This window comes from Nelumbo nucifera, chromosome 8 (genome assembly GCF_055504915.1).
Source record: "Nelumbo nucifera cultivar China Antique chromosome 8, China Antique-T2T, whole genome shotgun sequence".
Taxonomy (NCBI): Eukaryota; Viridiplantae; Streptophyta; class Magnoliopsida; order Proteales; family Nelumbonaceae; genus Nelumbo; species Nelumbo nucifera.
Genome location: NC_142656.1, coordinates 17,432,253 through 17,454,848, shown reverse-complemented (window position 1 = coordinate 17,454,848; position 22,596 = coordinate 17,432,253). Strand labels below are relative to the sequence as shown.

The following is a 22,596-nucleotide window of genomic DNA, read 5'->3' as shown; positions in this document are numbered from 1 at the left end:
CTATATCTTTTTATTTATGGTTAGGAATCTGCTATCAACCCTGTCCCTTGTCATTCAGGGAAAATGTTTCCGATATAATGTAATTGCTGATTGGGACGATATTGGCACCGGTAGCTGGTCCGAACTCTCTATTTATAAAGGTAGCAATGGCGAGTGTCTGTATTTACTGGTTTGGTCACTAGGGAAGAAGAGGAGGAAGGGTGGGATAGAACTGGAATTTTAATGAAATATAACATGCACCTGACATTATAGGCCCAAGAAGGGTGCAAATGGCCCAAGAATTTTCATGGAGGACCTATTTCTATTTGGGGCCATCCTATTCCTATAGGATATATTTGAAAAGGTACAGTATGTATATTTAAATAGTTTAATGAAACCATAGGACATATTTATTTAATTATCCCATATATTAATGGCACAAATATCAATAATTAGAGTACAGAAAATAATTTATAGTGATGTGCGAAGTTGAAGTATGATAATAAATCCGGTGCTCCTTCAATGACCCTTTATCCTTGTCTCATACCTGTGCTTTGACTCTTTCAATCTGTTGTTTTTCTTGATGTGTTTAAATACTCATCATTTTGAGCATAGAAGAGGCCACAAGGAGTAGGAACAGAGGGAGCTACTTGAATACACTACCATTAATTCAAAGTGTCTACAACAAGTCAATGAATTCGCGATCGGCCTTGGGAATTTTATGGGTGTGGATGATTTTGGTTGTTGGGTTCAATCATGAAACATTAGGGTGCGTAGAGGAGGAAAGAAAGGGTCTCTTAGAATTCAAGGCTTACGTCCAACCTTACTTGAATAATCCCACTCTTCTCCAATCTTGGGTTGACGATGATAGCAGGAGCCATGAATGTTGTGCCTGGGAACGAGTTGAGTGTAATTCCACCACCAATCGAGTCATCCAACTCTCCCTCAACAATATGATAGATGTATATTTTAATTTAAATGTGAGCTTGTTTCTTCCTTTTCATGAGCTTCAAAATCTCAGTTTATCAGGGAACTCCATTATGAGTTTTGTGGAGAATCAAGGTAATATATCAATTTCGTTCTACTGTGATCGTTGAGCTCTTTTCTTGTTAATTTTTCTGATCATCTCTCCTTGGAAATGAAATGAAATAATGTTCATGTTCTAATGCATTCATAAGCCAGCAAGAGTTAATTAATTCATGAGGTCATCCTTAATAATCGGGTGATTGATGGGGGAGGGGGTAAATTAATTAAACAACTTCTGGCTTATATCATGATATTAAGAAATAGTAATAGTAATATGAAGTTTATCCATGCAGGCTTGGAACTGTTGGGTAGACTGAAGAAGCTGGAGGTCCTGGATTTGAGTTCGAATTTCTTCAACAACAGCATCTTTCCATCTTTGGGTGCCCTCAAATCCCTCAAGAATCTGTTTCTTTGTGAAAATGCTTTCTCAAATCCCTTTTCCTTTGAAGGTATGTTCAACTTTCGTTTTACTCTTAATAAACTCCTTATGGTTTATTTTACTTTTATTTCTATCATATATCATCTCTGGATTTTCAATACAAAATTTGTAGAATTTGCGGGTCTAAAGAAGTTGCAAATTCTGGATTTGAGTCGCAATTGGTTAAACGGCACTCCTGGGGTTAAGTCGTTTTGCTCTTAATAAAATCCTTATGCATGGTTTATTTTACTTTGATTATGAGGTTGCATCAAACTCAAAAGATTATTAAGTAACGCATGCACTGATATCTAGAATAGAGTGGAGTGGGAGAAAATTTTTTTGGTGAGGCTACTGAAGGTTCCGTCCGGGTGGCCCTGATTGGAATTCTTCTGAACGATTTCGCCGTTTGAATGGGGGCGGCTTAGATGCTGGTTTTGTTGGAGTAGATTGGTATCTTAAATTTTATTTTTGGTTCGGAAAGGTTTCTGTGTGAATCTGGATGCCAGATCCGCTGCCATTTCCTAACTAATTTTGGGTTCACTGGGTGGCGCTTCAAGACTTTTGGTGAGCGCCCATGGCCATGGAGGTATCTATCAAGGTTGTGGTCGCAGTTATTGGCAATGTTTTATTCAGGTGTTTTGGTTTCAGGCGATCTGGAGTCGGGCGAACTGGTTTCCGGGGAGAAAAGTGCCGTAACTTCAGGCGACCTTGATGCTGGGTAGGAGATCTGAATTCTTTCAATTCCTGCACCAATTCTGATGGGCGGTTTCTATGGCAAAATCTACTGCCCTACTGTTACAGGGTGTTGCCAGAATTATCTGAATTAATAGAGGCCCATTTGGCCATTTATGGATGTATAGATTTGAAACGGGCTGGCCCATGGGCTATAGAGCCATGGCGTGCCAATCAATACCCGCACCCCAGGCCGGGCTGGGCCTCCGGAGTAAGGCCTAGGTGCTTGGCACGGCATGGTCTGCGGTCCTGCACGTTGAAAGGTAATTTTGGTTAAGTCGGGGTGGGGTAATTTTAGTTAAGTGATAGGAAAACTCTTACAAAAATTCCCAAAGGATCAAAATATCCCTCAAAACAACTATAAATAAATAGTTTAGGAGGACAGTTTAATCAATTCAATGCTCTTCAACTCCTATAAATATTCTTATCTTTACTTGCTTTCATCACAATGGCGATCAATCTTTCTCATCCCAATTCCCATAAAACCCCTTATTTTCAAATTTATTTTACTATTTCATTTTAATTTTATTGTATTTTTTCAGTTATATATATATATATATATATATATGTGTGTGTGTGTATTAAAATTCATATGAATTAAAATTTTAAAAAGTTTTTCAATCTGATGTCTATCTTATTATCCTTTTTCAAAATTTCTTATTTATTCTTTCAAATTTTCTTTCAATAAAAAAAAAAAAAATCATACCAGCACACAGGCTCATGGACTGCAAACTTGGTGGGTTTTACCATTTTAAAGAGAATTAATTGGGTAGGAAGGCGTTTTCCTTGGATTTATTGGGAATCTTGACTGCACATGTGGAGGAGGTCTGGGCCTCCCCTACTTTCACGGAAGCTGTGATCTTTTGTCGTGTTTGTCGTGTATTTGGGTTTGATGTAGCGATGCGAACAGTATGCAATCGTTTCAATTCAGATTTGACTTCGATCCATTAAAAATAATTCATATTCGATCCGTTTATAATTGAAGCAAATACAGATTCACCCTATCCGATCTGATAATATATCTCATTCGATCCGTTTATATTGTATCTCTCAGTCAAGTTAGTTTAAATGCTGTGTTTTTGTTAAATTGTCATAGATTTAAATTCATGTAAGTTATTTTTATTCAACCATTTTGTTCCACTAAAAAGCCAGTCAATCTTCAATGTGCCAGTTGGGGTGCATATCAATATGTAGGGATGTAAATTAGATTGCATTTGGTCCAATCTTATTCAGCTCATCGAGTCCATTACAAATGGACCAGGTCTAATCCAATCTAATGAATAATTTGGATCATTTTGGACTGGTCCAATTCAATAATTCTAATATTTTCTATAAAGAAATTAAGATGATTTATTTATTAATTTAATTTACTAATTTTTAATTTTTTTATCATTTTCATTTATTGGTTTACCCGTTTTTAATATTTTGTATTCATTTTGTGGTGTTTAATTATTTCATTAAAATAGTTGTAATATTTTAATTATCCTTAATAGTATACTTAGTATTTTTTATTTATTGGTTAATATTTTTTGATATTTTATGCTTTTTAATTATCCTTAGTACTATATTTAATACTTAATTTATATTATTTTTATATTATTACTCTTTTATTGTGTTTTTGATCATTTTCATTTATTTTTATTTAAAAAACAACTGTGAGGGGAACATTTATAAAATAAATAGGTTTTAGACATTACAACATTCAGATAACCGAATAATTTCACTATTTTTAGATGTCTACAAAAGTGGAATAGCAAATTTTCTACTGAATGCTTTCAGAGCTTTTTCGGAGCTGTTTTTTCTTTTCAAACTTCACACTTCATATTCTACAAATCCAAAGTTTTTTTTTGTTTTTGAAAGCCCTTCGGCAACTTCATTCAACTTTCAATCTCAGGTACATTCTACAAATCCAAAGTAAGTACTATTAAGTCTAGATATTTTATATTACTCCCTAGAGTCTTGATCTTCCTAATAAAACAAGACCTGCACAATGGGTTATACATCTTATCAATCACAAATAAATATGTCATTTGGTAATAATATGGATCATTACATGTTTGTTTGATTGGGTGTATTGCTCATTGAACAAATTTTGTTTCTCCACTTTGAAAACTTCAACATTTTAACTTATCAATGAATGATTTTCATGGTTTAATATATAGAGAGTCAAGGTAACATTTCAAATTTGTTCTGCTGTGCTTTCCATGTCCAACATTATTAAACCTTTTTCCATATTGTTTCTACACTTCTATATGAAATGAATGGAAAGTCTAAAGAGATTTTTTTTTTATTATTATTCAAATTTGATTCTAATGTGTACATAAGCCAACAATGGTTAAATTATGACTTAGGTTGTGTTTACTACCGAAGAACAGGAAGCTATCCATCCAAGGTTACAGCCGTTTGATTGGCATTTTATATAAATGGATGAGTGATAGGGTACATTATGCTTCAGGCTTAAATTACAATATTGGCAAAAAATAAAAAAATAGTTATATGTATTTATCCTTGCAGGGTTGGAACCGTGGGGTAGAATGGAGAAGCTGGAGGTGTTGGATTTGTGTAGGAATGGGTTGGACAACAGCATCTTGCCGTATTTGGGTGCCCTCAAATCCCTCAAGATTTTATCTCTTAATGAAAATGCTTTCACAAACCCCTTTCCTGAAGGTATTTTCAAATTTCACTCTCAAATTCTCAATAAAATGCATATGGTCTGGCATCACTTTCTTAATGTTGTCTCTATATTTTTTATACTGAAATTTGTAGAATTAGCGGGTCTGGAGAACTTGCAAATGTTGGATTTGAGTTGGAATAAATTAGAAGGTAATCTACAGATCCTCAATTAACTTATGCTAGCTGCATTACCAATCAAGGGAAGAAGCAAATTAAACAATTCTTTTCTTTTCTTTTTTTATAAATTTGGATTATTGAATCTGACCAAGTAGCATATAAATTGAATCTGACCAATTCAAGTGGCATATAAATTAAAATTCTCATTCCAAATTTCTGATTTTTAGATACAAACCAAACGGACCCTTAAGTCATCCTTAAGACGGATGAATAGAAGGATATCCATCTAAGTAATCAAACGTCGTCACAACCGTTTGATTGGAAATTTATATAATTGGCTCTTGCTGAGTGATTTTTCTTTTTTTGTTTTTTTTGAAAGCCCTTTGGTGAGTGATTGGGTACATTTAGCTTACTTCTTAAATTACAAAGTTGGAAAACAAAAGGAAATATTTATCCTTGCAGGTTTGAAAACGTTGGCTAGATTAGAAAAGCTGGAGGTCCTTGACTTTGGTAACAATGCCTTGGACAACAGCATCCTGCCGTCGCTGGGTTCCCTCAAATCCCTCAAGAAACTGTCTCTTCGTCAAAACTCTTTCACAAACCCCTTTCCTTACGAAGGTATGTTCAATTTTAATCTTAATTTTATCCTGGATAAAAGCTATATGATCTGACATCTGAGAATTAAATTAAAGTCTTTGATTTAATTTGTTGCCGTGACTCCACGATGAATTAGATGAAGTGAGTCATTGATGGGGCCATTGCAGTACATCTATGATCATGATTTTTTGTTTTAACCCTGCGTTAGTATTGACTCTTTCTTATTGCCATTTCTGAAATTTTAATACAAAATTTGTAGAATTATCGGGTTTGGAGAACTTGCAAATATTGGATTTGAGTTGGAATGGGTTAAGCAGCACTCTGGGACTTCAAGATCAAGGTAAGCCCAATTAAATTACATATACAAGTTATATATCATGGTTTTCAAAACCGGATTGGACCGGATGGTCGGACCAGAAAAACCAGAAATCGGTTCTATTTTTTTCTAAAACTGTTGATTTTGGTCAATAAACCGCTGAACTGGATGATTAATGGTCTGAACCGTTTGAATAATTTTGATCATTTTTTATTTTTTCTGTCAAACCGTTCGACCCGGTATTCATACCATTTGACCTGATAACCGGATCCCTGATTGATTCGGTCACCAGGTCGGTTTTAAAAACCATGCTATATACAACAGCAAACAAGAGGGGAAACTGAATGCTTTATACCGTACCAGCCATGCATTTAGCATATTTGGCATGGACTGAAGTGAATGACTATAGTGTCAAGTGTTGGTTGGTATCTGATTTTTGATTTCTTGTGTTCCATTGATATTAGGATGGCAATTTTTACCCTATCCCGTGGTTATTCACCCTTCACCCTTATCCTCTCCGGTAGAGAGTGTTTTTTTTTTTTTTTCTTTGAAAAATAGGTTTTGGGATTCTATAACCTGTACAGGTATGGTAGGGAATGGTATTTGCCTAAACCCGACTCTCTCCAATTCATATATTGTTTGAAAATCATATAAACCTTATCTTTTAGGTCTTGAATTTAATAATATCTTAAATTTTTCATAGAGAACAATTGATAGTTTATGTATTTTTTTTATGCCTTAATCAAATAATTGAAAATTTTGTTGCTTATTTATGTTTTTTACTTATTTATTTCTAATATATGACAATAAATAATAGAAAATTGGATGTGGATTCTAAACCCAATCCCCTACCCTTGAATGCAGGAAGGGTAGGGTCAAGGAGGATTTGGATTAAAAAATTCCAACCTGCCATGGGTTTTGGGGGCAGGGGGGGTATGGTTTGAAAAGTTTCAGGAGGTGGATAAAATCTAAAATTCACAAAACCCTTCCTGAACCCACCTCAGTGCCATCCCTAGTTCTTATTTTTCTTATCTGAGTTTCTCTAGTTTGTTTTGATTTCTTGTAATGGATCCATATCTAGTTTGTTTTGATTTCTTTGTTACTTTCTGACCAATTTTACCATATATAATACTTATTCAACAATAACTCTTTCGCAGGCTTTAAACACTTAGATAGGTTGAAAAACCTGGAGGTCCTCGACTTCAGCCATAACTCTTTCGGCCGAAGTATTATTCCCAATTTGGGAGCCCTCAAATCTCAATCCCTCAAGTCTCTGGATCTCTCTGGCAATAATATAGAAGGGACCTTTACTGGCCAAGGTACGTAAGACTGATGTTCATAATCTCCTCATATATATATTGAGTCCAGATCTCTTGCCCACACAAATTCTGTCCACTTCTATCCACACAACATCATAGTCATACATGGAGAATATCTCATCCTTCTACATAGTATTATGCAAGAAGAAATGTTTCCAATTCATGGATAGTTTGTTATGGATAGACATGGGCAGAGATCTAATGGGAAGAAGATCCGGAGTCGTATACAATCTCTCAACGAATCAACAGTCTCAATACCAGGTAAAGTTGGAGTCTCTAAATTTCGTGGTTTTGCAGAATTTGCGAATCTATACAACTTGCAAATGTTGTATTTGAGTGAAAATGGATTTAATGGAACTCCACAAATCATCCCAGGTATGTCCTGTTGGATCCTCGTATTAATTCTATGTCATTTATTTTCTTCTTATGAACTTCATAGCAGAAAAATCAAATTAGTGATATAATGCCTCATCTGAAGAAGAGGCCTCAAAACATTTTTAAAACTTGAGATTCAAACAAAACAAAACAAGAAACTCTGCTTTCCCTTCCTCCCTTAATTCACCAATTGCCTTCACCAAAAAGAGCTTGAAAATGAATGGTGCAACCTCTGCTACCAAACGAGGAGTTTTGGAGAAGCATCAATTCTTTGATTCTAATTTATTCTCTTATTGCTAATCATCTAATTTAACAAAGCAGTGTACACATGAGGTCGACTGAAAAATTACATACTTTTGGCATGGGAAGTAAATGACTCCCGGGAATCAGAGATGATGATTCTCAAATATATTAATTCCTAACATGGAAGTGGGATGTCCATGCAGACCATGCCAATAATATGCAGCTAATTAGCTGCATTAAATTTCAATCAATTAATAATTAATTATTTAAAGCAATAATATTGCAAACAACATTTTGGTATTTAATGAATTAAATATTTAATTTCAAAATAAAGTTATTTAGATAATAATGATTTAATTTTTCAATGTCACTAGTGTTTTTTCTGTTAATATTTACATTTTAATCTGTTTTATTTCTTTATTTTTGTTTTTGGCGGGGGTAACTTGATATAGAAAAGTCAACATTTTGAGTGGCTAAAATTCTACCTAATAAATATTGTAGGCAAAGTGGCTACACAAGTGTGGTAGTCCATACATGAGAATGGTGGCTACAACCTAGACATAATAATAAAACTCTAAAATAGGTCTTCATCCAATTTCACCGTTGAATGCGTTCATGAACTTTTCCTTTCAATTTCAACCTGTATTTTGATATATTCTATTATTAGATTATGCTTTTAGTTAATTGGACAGTAAATTATTATCTATCTATCTATCTATCTATCTATCTATCTATATCTATATCTATATCTATATATAATAAAACAAAGTGGTCAAGAAATTTTTTCTTTTTCTTGAATTTTTATTTTTTTATTCCAGGTCATTTTCTAGACAACCAATAAAAGAAGAGTATATGTAACCCTATTTCCCACTCTTGCCTATCCGGTTGGAATATCTTTAATTTTTAACTTTATTTTCTTTTTTTTTTTGCTTCCATATATATATATAACAAGGCAGTGAAGAAATTTTCTCCTTTTTTTGAATTTTTTTATTTTCTTATTCCATGTCATTTTTGAAACAACCAATGAGATGCACTTTCCTAAAAACTAAATAATCTCTTCTCCAAAAATTTCTCCTAAACTACCTCCCTCACTATCCCCCCACTTTCTCCAAAATTATTTCTAATTCATATTTATCTTCTAAATTAACTCTAATTCCTATTTACTTCCAAAATTATCTCTAATTTAGTAGAGATTTTCTCTCCTAAATTATCACTAATTCCGATTTATCCTCTCCCCTACTTCTTATCTATATCTATCTAAAGAAAGTTTGGATTAAAAAAAATTAAGAATTATTTAAATATTCTAACAAAATTATATAATAACTTTAAAATATTTATTCAAAACATAAAAAATAGTTTTATAATCTTACAAAATATATCACAAAATTATGTACTAACAATTTAAATATTTTGTAGATTATTTAAGTATTTATCAAAACTAGATTTTAAATAGTTAAAATAACGGAATTTTGTAATAAATTTAAAAAATTCTTCAAACTAGAAAAATAATTATAACATAATATTGAAATTAGTAATAATTTAATATATTACAAAATTAATAATGAAATTATTAATAATAGAATAAATTATGATTTTATGGATAATTAAATTCAATAAATAATTAATATTTTAAAATTTCAATATTTGACATATTATTTAAATATTTAAATAACTAAATACTTTAAATAACAAAATATTTAACATAACTTGATTTTAAATAGTTAAAATAAAGAAATTATTTAATAAAATTAAAAAACATCTGAAAAGTAGAAAAATAATTATAACATGATATTGAAATTAATAATAATTTAATATTTTTACATAATATTGTAAATAACTAATTTCACTTATGTCAAGTAATAATTCGAGAAAATAACTTTCAAAAAAAATATTTTTTAACAATAATTTTAAACTCTTAATTTGTATTTATTATATAATTATATATACTAAAATTAATATTTATTTTATTTCAGTAATTATTTATTGTTTTATGTGATAAATGCATTATCAATGATTATGTATAAATTTATTTTGTTTTGTTATTTAACAGAAAACTTTCAATAATTATTGGAGATTAAACTACTATTATTGAATTTTTAAATTTAATTTATTGTACTTATTGTATTTATTGTATGTTTGTTATAACTTATTGATTAATTAATATTTATTAGAGATTAAAATATTATTTGAGATTATACTATTATTGACTAAGTTAATATATTTTTAGTAATTATTTATTGTACTTATTGTATTTTTGTAATTATTTTAATTAATGTATTTTTTCATTATCAATATATTTTAAATAATTGTGTATTTTTGCTATGAATTTTTAATAATTATTGGAGAATAAAATATTGTTATTTATTGGAGATAAGATTATTAATTTAGCTAAAATTAAAAGTGTTCATGAGTTGGTTTGGTCCGGCCATATGCTATTTGGCCAACGAAATTGAACTAGTGAGATTGGGGAGTTGGTCAATTGAAACCAACTGACCTTTTGTAAAAATCAACCCACTCAAGTTGTATCGGTTTGGGTTGGTTTTCATAAAAGGTCAGTTGGTTCAAAATATTTAAACTTAAAAATTAAATTAAATTTTAAAAATTATAGTGCAATTATTAAAAAATAAAATTAAAAATTAGATTTATGAAATAACACATTTTACGCTAAGAAATATAGGAAATTTCTCACATTTTCATATTCAAAATTATATTTAAAATATAAAATATTAATATATATCCATAGTTAGGTTGTTCAATTTTGGCCGGTTTACAAATGGCCAAAGTGAAACTGATCCAACTTGGTCAAATTGGGAAATTTTTAAACCAAAGCTGACCTAAAATATTAGAAAACCGACCAACTCGGGTCAAGTTGATCGTGTTGGTCAATTTCATAAGTTTGATGAATAAACCTAACTAAAATTAATTATTGTTATTGAAACAATTGTATATACTCTTATGTGTTTCTATTCAGGTTATTTATTAGAACCCACCTTATAGTTTTACATATTTACTTAACCTACCTTATAGTTTTTATTTTACTAAAACATCCCATATATTTTACAACTTATTTACTTAACCAACCATTCATTAAGGAGTGTTTGTTTTGCCATTAGGCCCATGATTTTTTATTCAAAAAATATCATTAACACTTTTTTATACAGAAAACAAAATTGACCAAATATAGTCAATAGAGTGGTTGCTCGTATCTTATTAAGGGCAAGAATGGTATTATTATTTCTATTTTCTTTTGATTAAATTTATTTAAATGAACAATAGGGTCAACAATGTCATTTTCCACTATCATCTAATGGAAGATTGATTAAATCCGTTGCAAATTATAAGTGGTGTTTTAGTAAAATTGTAACTATAGGGTAGATTTTAGTAAATTCATGAAACTATAAGGGTATTTTAGTAAATGACCCTTTCTATTATTTATCTTTCGCTTAATAAATCCTATGCATTGCACAGGTTCCCGCTAGTAAATATTAAAATAAGGTAGTGAAGAAATATTTTCTTTTTATTTTTTTTATTTTTTTTCTATGTCATTTTTTGAAACAACCAATGAGATGCATCACACAAACTCTGCTCACGTCGACCCACATAACATTACAACCAAAGAGATGCACATTCCCAATAACCTAAACAATCTCTTCTCCTAAACTACCTCCCCCACTATCCCCCACTTTATCCAAAATTATCTCTAATTCTTATTCATCTTCTAAATTATCTCTAATTCCTATTGATCTCCAAAATTATCTCTAATTTAGTAAAAAGTTTCTCTCCTAAATTATCCATAATTCCTATTTATCCTCTCCCCTACTTTTTATCTATATCTATTTAAAGAAAGTTTGGATTAAAAAATTTAAGAGATACTAAATACTTTAACAAAATGATATAATAAGTTTCAAATATTTATTAAAAATACAAAAAATAATTTTATACTTTGACAAAATATATCATGAAATTATTACTAACAATTTAAATTATGTTTATCTGGATTATCAATTTAAATGTTATCAAATATTTAATAATATGTAATAGCTTTAAATAAATAAAACTCAAATAACAAAAAAAAGTTTAAATATTTTATAGATTTTTTAAATATTCCAATAACAAAATTATGTAATAAACTTAAATAAATTCTTCAAAGTAGAAAAATAATTATACCATAATCCTGAAACTAATAATAATTTAAAATATCACAAAATTAATAATTAAATTATGTACTAATAGTATAAATTATGATTTTATAGATAATTAAATTCAATAAATAATTAATATTTTAAAATTTAAATATTTTACATATTATTTATGCATTTAAATTACTAAATATTTTAAATAACAAAATATTTAACATAACTAGATTTTAAATAGTTAAAATAAAGAAATTATATAATAAATTTAAAAAAATTCTAAAAAGTAGAATAATAATTATAACATAATATTGAAATTAATAATAATTTAATATTTTTACATAATATTGTAAGTAACTAACTTCACTTATATCAAGTAATAATTCGAGAAAATAACTTTCAATAAAATTAATATTTATTAATAATAATTTTAAACTCTTAATTTGTATTTATTATATAACTATATATATTAAAATTAATATTTGTTGTATTTCAGTAATTATTTATTAATTTTTGTGATAAATTTATTTTTAATGATTATGTATAAATTTATTTTGTTTTGTTATTTAATAGAAAACTTTCAATAATAAATGGAGATTAAACTACTATTATTGAACTTTTTAAATTGATTAATTTTTATTAGAGATTATACTATTTATTGACTAAGTTTATATATTTTTAGTACATATGATATTTTTGTAATTATTGTAATTATTGTATTTTTTTCATTATCAATGTATTTTCAATAATTGTGTACGTTTCTATAAATTTTCAATAATTATTGGAGATTAAACTATTGTTATTTATCAGAGATGAGACTATTAATTTAGCTGAAATTATGAGGGTTCATGAGTTGGTTCGGTTTATTCGCAGACTATTTGGCCAATCAAATTGACTTGGTTAGGTTGGGGACTTGGTCGACTAAAACCGACTGACCTTTTGTAAAAACTGACCCATTCAAGTTGTATCGGTTTGGGTCGATTTTTTGGTTCGGCCACTCTGTTCAAAAGATTTAAACTTAAATATTAAATTTAATTTTAAAAATTATAGTTCAATTATTAAAAAAAAAATTTAAATTAGATTTATGATATAAAACATTTTAGACTAAGAAATATGGGAAATTTCCCACTTTTCCACATTAAAAGTTGTATTTAAAATATAAAATGTTAATATATATCCATGGTTAGGTTGTTCAATTTTGGTCGGCTTACAAATGGCCAAAGTGAAACTGATCCAATTTGATCGAATTGGGAGATTTTTTTAACCAAAACCAACCTAAAATACTAGAAAATCGATCAACTCGGGTCGATTTTTCGTGTCTTGGAATGAACTATACCCATGCTCAATTTTCTATTTGGTTCCATGCTTCTCAACCCCCTATTCCAAGCTTCTACTAGTTGATCATTGATCTATTGCTTCCATCTTCTTTCTCCTTTTTTAGACCTGTGATTCTTTTAGTTCTAATCTTTGATTTTTAATGATTAATCATTATTTTTATTATATTTAATTAATTATTAAATTATCATGTATTATGTTCTAAGACCCACCATGCTAGTGTGGTGTGTTCTGAGATAAACTAGACTTTTCCAACCATGCACAGAACAGAACAAGGAGAGATAGGGTTTATTTTCTTGGAACATTTTGTTTTCACAATCTGAGTAGACCAATTACTGAACAAGGTATGTATTACAGGAAAATTTGATATCGAGTGTATTTTTTTGGAACATTCTGTTTTCACAATCTTATTTGGCACATTATATGTTTTCACTCTCAGGTATTAAAAGGTTGAGAAAGCTGGAGGTCCTTGACATATCAAATAACAAATTCAGCACAACAATTCTTCAGTATATTGGTCTTCTTTTACCCAATATTAAAACATTGTATCTCGGTGGAAATGATCTGAGTGGACCAATTACTGATCAAGGTATGTATTATAAGAAAAATTGATATCGAATGTATATTTAATTTGGTTCAATTTTACTTTTGCATTAATTAATTCAGTCACCACCAATGATTAATTTCTTCTAGTCTAACATTGTTTACTTTCTCCTTAATTTGATATAGATTTGAGCACTTTGAGTGAGTTGGAGTTATTAGACTTGTCTGATACTACACTCAGCTATGACTTTCTCCAGAATATAGGGGAAATGGTTTCTCTTAAGTTCTTACGGATGGGTAATATTAAAGGACTCAATGGCACTCAACTATCATTTAAAGGTATGACTTAAATGGGTTTATGCAATTAATGCATGCATTGAAAATTAACTTCCTAATTCTCATCGTTGCTTTTTTTACATTAGTTTTTTTTTTTGAGAAAAACATAAAGGGGTGTGGTTTGATAATTGATAATTCCACAACCTAGTTACTGCCCATAACCCTCCAAAGACCTTACTAATTGAAGCAGGTATTATCTTTAGAGGGTGTTTTTTTTTTTTGGATTTTTAGAGGAGGAGAGTTGGTCAATGGGATTTTGATTCTTATTGACCAAAAATTTAATGTTTTTTTTTTTCAGATTTATGTGGGTACAGGAAAAGTTCATTTTTCAAGGTAAGTGATACCCATCTCCTAGGTGGGTAAATAACTTTCCCACCTTAGAGGAAAGTTGCTTGAAATGGACAAAAATGCCCCTTTTAATAATGGATTTTCATGAATAAAATGGCAATTGCCTTATTTACATGGGAAATAAAAGAACATGGGTAAATACACTTAACCGAGTAAATCTTTCCTGGGAAACAATTACCTGGGTATGTGCATTTACCCCGGTAAGTAACTTACCAAACTGCGAATAAGACCTTAGGGTGCATTTGGTTTATGGACAGGACCGCAATCGGAAACAAAATCCCCAGGAACCAGAATCGGAATCACCTATTCCTAGCATCTGTTTGGTTCAGTCAGGAATCGGAATTGGAATCGGATTCCTGCTGTTTGATTCAACTAGAAGATGGAATTGGAATCAACCAAAGTTTCCAATTCTACCCCTGTTAAAAGAACATAAAAAATACCACTATTTATATATTTTCAACATATACACACATTGGCAACCAGCTATCGCATATATGGAGAAAATATGACAAAACAAACAAAAATCACAAAAAAAAATAATTCTTCAGAAAAGAAAAATACATAAATAAACAAAAATCTCTCATAATGGTAGAAATATTACTGGTACGACATGAACGTTTAAAACAAAAATCCCGCATCTATAATACGATGTCACTCCTACATTTCATCTTCTACAATTGAACTTCAGCTCAAAAGGCTATAACTTGCACATAATTTGGTGATTGATGAATAAATCCTCGCCTTCTTGCAACTGAACCCATATTTTTTACAGTCAGTTCCATCTGAACCATCTGACCTCATGAACCAATTATGGGCTGAGATAAGTAAGAAAGTGCATTAACTGAAAGACACATTTGGGTTCCATGATCTTCACTTCTAAAATCCGAAGTCAAGATTAAGATCAATCCCTTGAGCGAACATTTTCTACAACACTAAACCAACTTAGCCTGCAAAAACAAATTAAACAAACCAAAGGAACCAACCAATTAGACATGTATATAGCCCTGTTTGAGAACACTTAAAAGAAGTACTTCTTTTAAGATATGGAACCACACATTAAGTGGTATTTAGGTATTTATGGGTGTTTGGTAAAAAAGTGGGGAAGAAGTACTTTATTTTAAAGTACTTCTTTGAAAAAGTGACTTCAAGTTGGTTTTTTTTTTTTAAATACTTCTTGAAGAAGTACTTCTCCAAAATAATAGGACGAACCAGTCCCTGGCAAATTTTTATAATGACTAAAATACCCCCATGAGGTTATACCTCTCCCTTCTCCAATCATTCGACCCTCAAACCCTAGCAGCAATGGCACACCAGTTGCAGGTCCACCGGCAGCGATTGGCGGTCAGGAACCGTGGCCGACAGACCTGCCGTTTGGCCTCTTTCCTCTGTCTTGAGGTTTTCTTCTCATTTAATCGTTTTTTTTTTTTTTTTTTTTTTTTTTTTTTCTAACATGAACTCTATTCTTTGTAAATCTACTGTTTGAACGGCGACCGACGACAATAGGTTAGTTCTCTATACATAGATCTACTATTGTGAAATCTACTGTTGGTTGTGTGAAGTCTGAAATCCGAAACAGAGCTCGATCTTAGATCTCTGAAACATAGCTCGATCTCAGATCTCTGAAACAGAGCTCCATCTTAGATCTCTGAAACAGAGCTCAATCTCAGATCTCTGAAACATAAATCTGAAACAGTATAGGCACTCAACTCATTGATATGTTTTTGATATTCGTGATATGGATTGACTGATATGTAGTGCAAATGTATTTTTTGATTTTATAGATACAAGCTTTGCAATTTTTTCATCCCTGAAATTATATTTGGTTATAGGCACATCAGTCTTACATTCTGAATCACATTCATTCATTCAGTAGAAATAGTTACTGCTACTTGTTCAACTCACTGCAAAAGCATGAGAAACGTTTAAAGCAGCCTCCAAATTATCATAAATTTAATCTGGGCTAAAATTTTCATTTGTATAAGTATAAGCACTTATGGGAAAAGTAGCTTACTAAACATTACCATCCCAATAAGTACTTAAAAACATAATAAGTGATTTGAAAAGTGGGTTACCAAACAGCCTAAAAGGTTGTTAAAATAAGTACTTCTATCAAGTACTTCTTTTAACAAGTACTTAATCATCAAACAGGGCCTACATCAACTATCAAAGCAATAATAGAAAGGATCATACAACCAGTAGAATAAAAAGGGACAATCTACCACATCCATCCGGGAAATGACCATCTATATGCATCTATAAGGGTTAAGGTATGACAAAGTGGTTCAAGGCCCTTAGTTGTATAAGGTACACTTCAGGGATCTTTGCAATGTATCTTGCTTCCTATGCCTCTGTTAACTACCAATGACTGCTAGGGCTGATCCACCATAATTAAGAACGAAGTCCTCTCTTTGTGTTGTTAATTCTAGAAGCATCAGGAAATCAAAATTGAGGAATCAGCTCAATTGGATAGTGTACTGAACCATGATGCACAGATCAAGGGGGGGAGGGGGGGGGGAAGGAGAGGAAACTGAATATCCCATAACGTATGAGCCTTGGTTACAAAAGACATAAATTAAGAAATAAAACCTAAGTAGTTAGATATTTCAGCATACATACTTGTGTACACAGAAATATACCTGTAAGATTCTAGTCAATGACCTCCTGCCATTGAGGTTTCTTCATTCTCATCAGCAAACCTAAAGCCATTGTGGAACTGTCAGGGGAAAAGAGACAATAAACGAAAATGTTTAATTCTAATGAACCATGTACAAACTCTTGATACCTGCATTATTTATCAATATGTCAACTGTTCCCCATGTATCTACTGCCTGAAGACATGATAATACCAGGAATTAGCTTTAAAATATGCAACCACAATAATTTCATGGGCCACTCACTGAATCAATAAGCACAAGGAACTTCATCTTATAGTTTTTTATCATTGATTCCACTTCTTCTTCCGAAACATCTGCCCCAAAAACAAGAGCTTGACCAGCAGATGCCTCTATCTATGCTCCACTAGCTGTTTCTTTGCCCACACAGATGAGGAGCTGCGCATCCTGTATGTCTCCATGGGCTCTGCTGTTCCTTCTCCTCGCTCAACTGCTTCAGCTGCTACTGCTATGGAGATGGCTGCTGCCATGAGCCTCTTGCTTGGTTCACCCTCTTCAGTCTCTGTTATGGAGATGGCTGCTGCCATTAACCCCACTCATCCTTGGATTGGCCACAACCCAATGTCCCAACCCTGCATCTTCCTGGTAGTAATATTCACAATCTAGTCGCCTGAGATCCTCTCTCAATGCAAGAGACATCTTCAATCTGAGCTAGATTGAGCTCCATCCCAAGATCTTCTGACATGGTCTAAAAATTGCTCCCAGTTATTAAAAGCTCCGATCAACTTTAGGTGGGTCCTACAATTTCTCATAAATTCGATACTAATGGAATATTTGACAAAATAATGCTGATAAAATATTTGACAAAAGGATTAACATTCACTAGCAGCAAAAATACCTTGTCGCGAATGCACATACTCATCACAGGAATGTCAGATATGAAGACTATATGATAGTTTTTAGCTATTGCAATATAATCTGCTGCCCCTACCTGAAGAAAATCAAGATTACTATAAGCCGAAACATATACAAAGCAAGTACTTTAGGCAAGATTGTTTCATAAAGTAAGAATCCAATACATTGAATAGAGCTTAGTATGTATGAAGATAAGATGCTTTGATGTGGCCTGCCTCTCTTCCTGATATCATGGAAGAATGAAAGCTAACTCTTAGAAAACGAAGTGTGGCACAGGGTGGGCTTAAATGTTAAAGTCAAAACAAACATAATGATGATAATAATTTATTATCAAATATTAAAAGACTGATAAAAATTAAGATCTCTCTGATTGCTATTTACTCATGACTCATGACAAATACTGATTACTGACTATTAGCACTAGTATTATAAGATCAATGATTAAATAACTCATTAGATCAAGATCAAAATAAGAGCTAGATTAACTATAATACTATTTTATCATACAGGGGCAAACATACTACTGGGCGACCACATAGATATTCGAATGTGAATCTTGCTACCCCATTACACCTTTCAGGACCCTCTAAAGTTCTGATTTAAAACATAATGCAAGCATCAATTGGAATCAGCTTATCTTAGGAGTAAATTGTGTTCAGATTGAATGTGTTACCTTCCAAACATCACTGGAATGGTAGTAGCACTAATCCTTCCTCCAGATTTATTGATGATTTTGCACCATATTTTATCAAATTCTTTAACAACATGGCTATCTAAAGGCCAGAAGTAGTGTCCTAGGGATGATAACCACAGAGAGACAGTAAGGAGATTAAATTTCAGATGGAAGTTGAGATGATAACCACAAAGAGACCATCCTCAGAATTCTAAATGTGCAAATCACATTCTGAAAAAAAAAAAAAGATAAACATCTATTCACAAACAAATCATTTGAACTCCCATATTTTTGCATCAGTACAGATTAAATTACACTTTAGCAAGGCAACAAACTAGTAGAAACAACCAATTTTAGCATGCATTTCAAACTTTCTACTAAGATCTATATAAAACATACTTTTCTAGAAGGAAAATGGAGGAAACTTACCTTGCTGTAGTCTAGTCAAATCTACAACTAGAAAACTAGGGAGTAATGAAGAGAGAGTGAGAGAGAGAGAGAGAAAGAGAGTGTGAAATCTAATAGCAAAAAGAAATACATTGTGGTCTGGTCTGATCTACAATAGAAAGACAGGGGAGGAATGAAAAAGAGTGTGAGAGAGAGAAGAAGAGGAAGAAGAAGAATAGGAGAGGAGAGAGAGCAAAATTGACAGTGACTTACCTTGCCTTCGCTGGAGTTTCAGTCCAAATTCGTTCTTCTTTAGCTGTAAGGAGAGAGAGACGAAAGATGAGTGAGACAGGGTTAGAAAAGTTGAATCAAGTAGTGAAAAGGCTTGGAGGGCTTTAATGTAATTTTGTTTTTTGTTATTTGAAGAAACGGGAATGGGATTCCGATTCCTAGGGGGTGGGTCGGGAATGGCCATTACCTCAAAAGGGGGATTGTCGTTCTGCTCAGAATGGGAATTGGATTCTGATTCCGCCCAACCAAACGCCTGGAATCAGAATGATCCATTCCGATTTGAATTCCGGACTCCTATTTCTGCGAACCAAATGGAGCCTTAGCTCTAATTATAATTACCATTTTTTCTCCTACAGTTTCTTGGTTTTGTATGTTGGATTTACCCACTTGTTGATCTCTAGCTAGTGACATAACGTTGATAATAAATTTTAATAGAGGAGCCCGAGTATAATATGGCTAGCTCATAATATTAAATTTAATTAATTTGGTAAGGAGAATTGCAAGCTAAGATTACTAACTAAATTACATGCATCATTTCATTTGCAGGGCTATGCAAACTGAATAAACTAGAGGAGCTAAATTTCAACTCTAATAATGGCTTTATGAGTCATCTGGATTCATGTTTAGGAAATTTGACAAGACTTCGGCTCTTGGATCTATCTTACAATCAGTTTGAAGGAAACATTGATCCGTGTATCATTAATGGTCTCACCTCACTTGAGTACTTCGATCTTTCAAACAATCACTTCCAAGGTCCATTTTCATTTAATTCGTTGGCTAACCTTTCCAACCTTGAGGTATTCCAACTTCAGAATAACCAGCTTCAAGTGGAACCCGACCTCCCAGCTCTGATACCAATCTTTCGCCAATTGAAAATCTTGCACCTGTCAAGCTTCACACTCAACAATCCACCTAGTCCATTGCCTAATTTCCTTCACTACCAATCTGATTTGAGGGTAGTTGACCTCTCCCACAATAACTTTAATGGTTCCCAATTTCCCACTCAGATGCTAGAGAATAATGCAAGACTAGAGGTACTGAATATAATGAATAATTCCTTCATGGGCGTTCCTGTTCTACCATCTCATCCCTGTCCAAATTTGATTATTTTAGTTATTTCTCATAATCGATTTCATGGTCAAATCCCAGAAAATATTGGAGTTATCTTTCCTAACTTACAAATTTTGAGCATGTCAACAAATGCTTTTAGAGGAAAAATTCCTTCTTCAATTGGAAACATGAGATGGTTAGAAGTACTGGATCTTTCTAACAATTCTCTATCAGGACAAATTCCTGAGCACATCGTCACGGGATGCTCAAGGTTGCATTTCCTCAAGTTGTCGAACAACAATTTGCATGGCCAAATGCTTCCAACAGTTTTTAACTTAACTCGTCTGATGTACTTACACCTAGATGGAAATCATTTTACAGGAAACGTTCCATTCAGTTTATCTAAGAGCTTGAGTCTGAAAGTATTGGATGCAAGTGATAACAACATCGCTGGTAGGCTTCCTGGATGGTTGGGGAATTTATCAGACTTACAAGTACTTATCATGGCCAATAATCATTTTAAAGGACCAATTCCAGCCGAGTTCTGTGCACTTGGGAAACTTACATTTGTGGATCTTTCCATGAACAATCTTAATGGCTTAATACCATCTTGCTTCCCAAAGAGTTTGGAATATGTACATCTACAGAAGAATGAGCTTGAAGGACCAATCAGAGAAGCCTTTTCTAATAGCACCGGTTTGGTGACATTGGACATAAGTGATAACATGTTAAATGGTAGTCTACCAAGATGGATTGGTAATCTTTCATCATTGGGAGTTCTTCTATTGAAAGGAAATCGATTGGAAGGTAACATTCCCATCCAGTTATGCCATCTAGACAAGATAAACATAATGGATCTTTCTCACAATAATCTTTCTGGTCCTATACCTTCTTGCTTGAAAAACTTGACATTTCAAAGGCTAGACGGAACAACTCATAGATTTAATATGGATGAACTAGATGATCCATTTTACGTTTCTGGGCCTGGTATAACTATGTCTTATTCATTTTATTCATCATATGTCTACAAGAGTTCACTTCGGGAATTTACATTTTCCCAGAATTCTGGTTTTTTTAAAACAATCATGGAACAAGTGGAGTTTACTACAAAAAGCAGGTATGACATTTACAAGGGAATTGTTCTCGAACTCATATTTGGACTTGATCTCTCATGTAATCAATTAGTAGGTAACATTCCACCTGAAATTGGAGAATTACATGGGATCCATGCATTGAACCTATCCCACAATCATTTAAGTGGAAGCATTCCAACAACCATTTCAAATTTGAAGCAATTGGAGAGCTTGGACCTTTCTTTCAATAATTTGGTTGGGACAATTCCTCCACAGATTACAGAGTTACACTCTTTGTCAGTTTTTACGGTGGCCTACAACAACTTATCAGGAAAGACTCCTGAGCAGAAGGAACAGTTTGCAACATTTGGGAAAAGTAGCTATGAGGGCAACCCTCTTCTTTGTGGAGAGCCATTAGAGAAAAGTTGCCCAGGTGAGACTAGAGAACCATCTTCAGCACGACCAACTTCTAATGACCAGGAAAGAGGCTTTGACATGGACACCTTCATTATGAGCTTTGTAGCTTCTTATATAACGGTGCTTTTGGGAATGGCTGCAGTCTTCTATATAAACCCCTATTGGCGACGTCAATGGTTTCATCTCATTCATGTTTGTATCACCTCCTGCTACTACTTTGTTGTGGATAATCTCCATAAGTTTTCAGTGTTTTAAATATTTGGACATGAATCTTCTATTTGTTTTTTCTACCAAAATAAATCTTGTATTAATTTGCTTTATGTGAAGGTTTTTTTAATCCCCAAGCTTTACTTCAGGTCCAAGTCGATTATCAAAAGACAAAAGAAAAAAAAAACTTTACTAAAGGTAAAGGGGTGACCACCTTGCACATTTTATGAGCCATTATCAAAATGAAGGAAAATGAGAACATGAAATATGACATAGAATGCCTTGCCTCAAAAGCCAATAACTAAACCGAACCCATTACAAAAAAAGAAGACAACATTAAGAAAATTTATTCCTAGGGATTAGAATTCCATGGATATCCTCAAGGATCAAAATTTTCTTATATTGTTTTGCAACTCAGGTTGCAATCAAGCGGAGTTGAGTTGAATATTGGGCTATTTGAGCTCAACTTGACTCAAAAACT

At 32.3% G+C, this 22,596-nt stretch overlaps 1 protein-coding gene and 1 long non-coding RNA gene across 7 annotated transcripts; one reads left to right on the top strand and one right to left on the bottom strand.

Moving 5' to 3' along the window:
* The first annotated feature begins 584 nt into the window (after positions 1–584).
* LOC104592566 (cuscuta receptor 1-like) lies at positions 585–22,208 on the top strand. Its single transcript, XM_010252004.3, has 11 exons — positions 585–1,041; positions 1,299–1,454; positions 4,670–4,822; positions 4,922–4,978; positions 5,408–5,563; positions 5,802–5,882; positions 7,016–7,177; positions 7,475–7,552; positions 13,703–13,852; positions 13,993–14,145; positions 19,915–22,208. Exons 1-11 carry the CDS (start codon positions 672–674, stop codon positions 22,161–22,163), a joined length of 3,765 nt encoding a protein of 1,254 aa, XP_010250306.1. The 5' UTR covers positions 585–671; the 3' UTR covers positions 22,164–22,208.
* Positions 14,900–19,421, bottom strand: LOC148789666 (uncharacterized). 6 transcript variants are annotated; one of them, XR_016079231.1, is made up of 6 exons: positions 19,351–19,421; positions 18,182–18,240; positions 18,001–18,093; positions 17,273–17,900; positions 17,127–17,186; positions 14,901–15,437 (listed from the first exon to the last, which is right to left on the bottom strand). It is a non-coding gene; the product is annotated as an uncharacterized LOC148789666 (long non-coding RNA). The 6 variants fall into 6 exon arrangements; XR_016079230.1 differs by lacking the exon at positions 18,182–18,240 and having other exon boundaries at positions 14,900–15,437; positions 17,273–17,318; positions 19,351–19,414; XR_016079227.1 differs by lacking the exon at positions 19,351–19,421 and adding an exon at positions 18,691–19,109 and having other exon boundaries at positions 14,902–15,437; positions 17,273–18,093.
* Positions 22,209–22,596: the final 388 nt, after the last annotated feature.

What these genes read in the sequence shown, in the direction of transcription:
- LOC104592566 (XM_010252004.3), top strand. Translation starts at nt 672, where the DNA reads ATGAATTCGCGATCGGCCTTGGGAATTTTATGGGTGTGGATGATTTTG. An exon ending in GAGTTTTGTGGAGAATCAAG is followed by an intron (nt 1,042 to 1,298) that starts GTAATATATCAA and finishes TTATCCATGCAG; the next exon opens with GCTTGGAACTGTTGGGTAGA. An exon ending in CACAAACCCCTTTCCTGAAG is followed by an intron (nt 4,823 to 4,921) that starts GTATTTTCAAAT and finishes TGAAATTTGTAG; the next exon opens with AATTAGCGGGTCTGGAGAAC.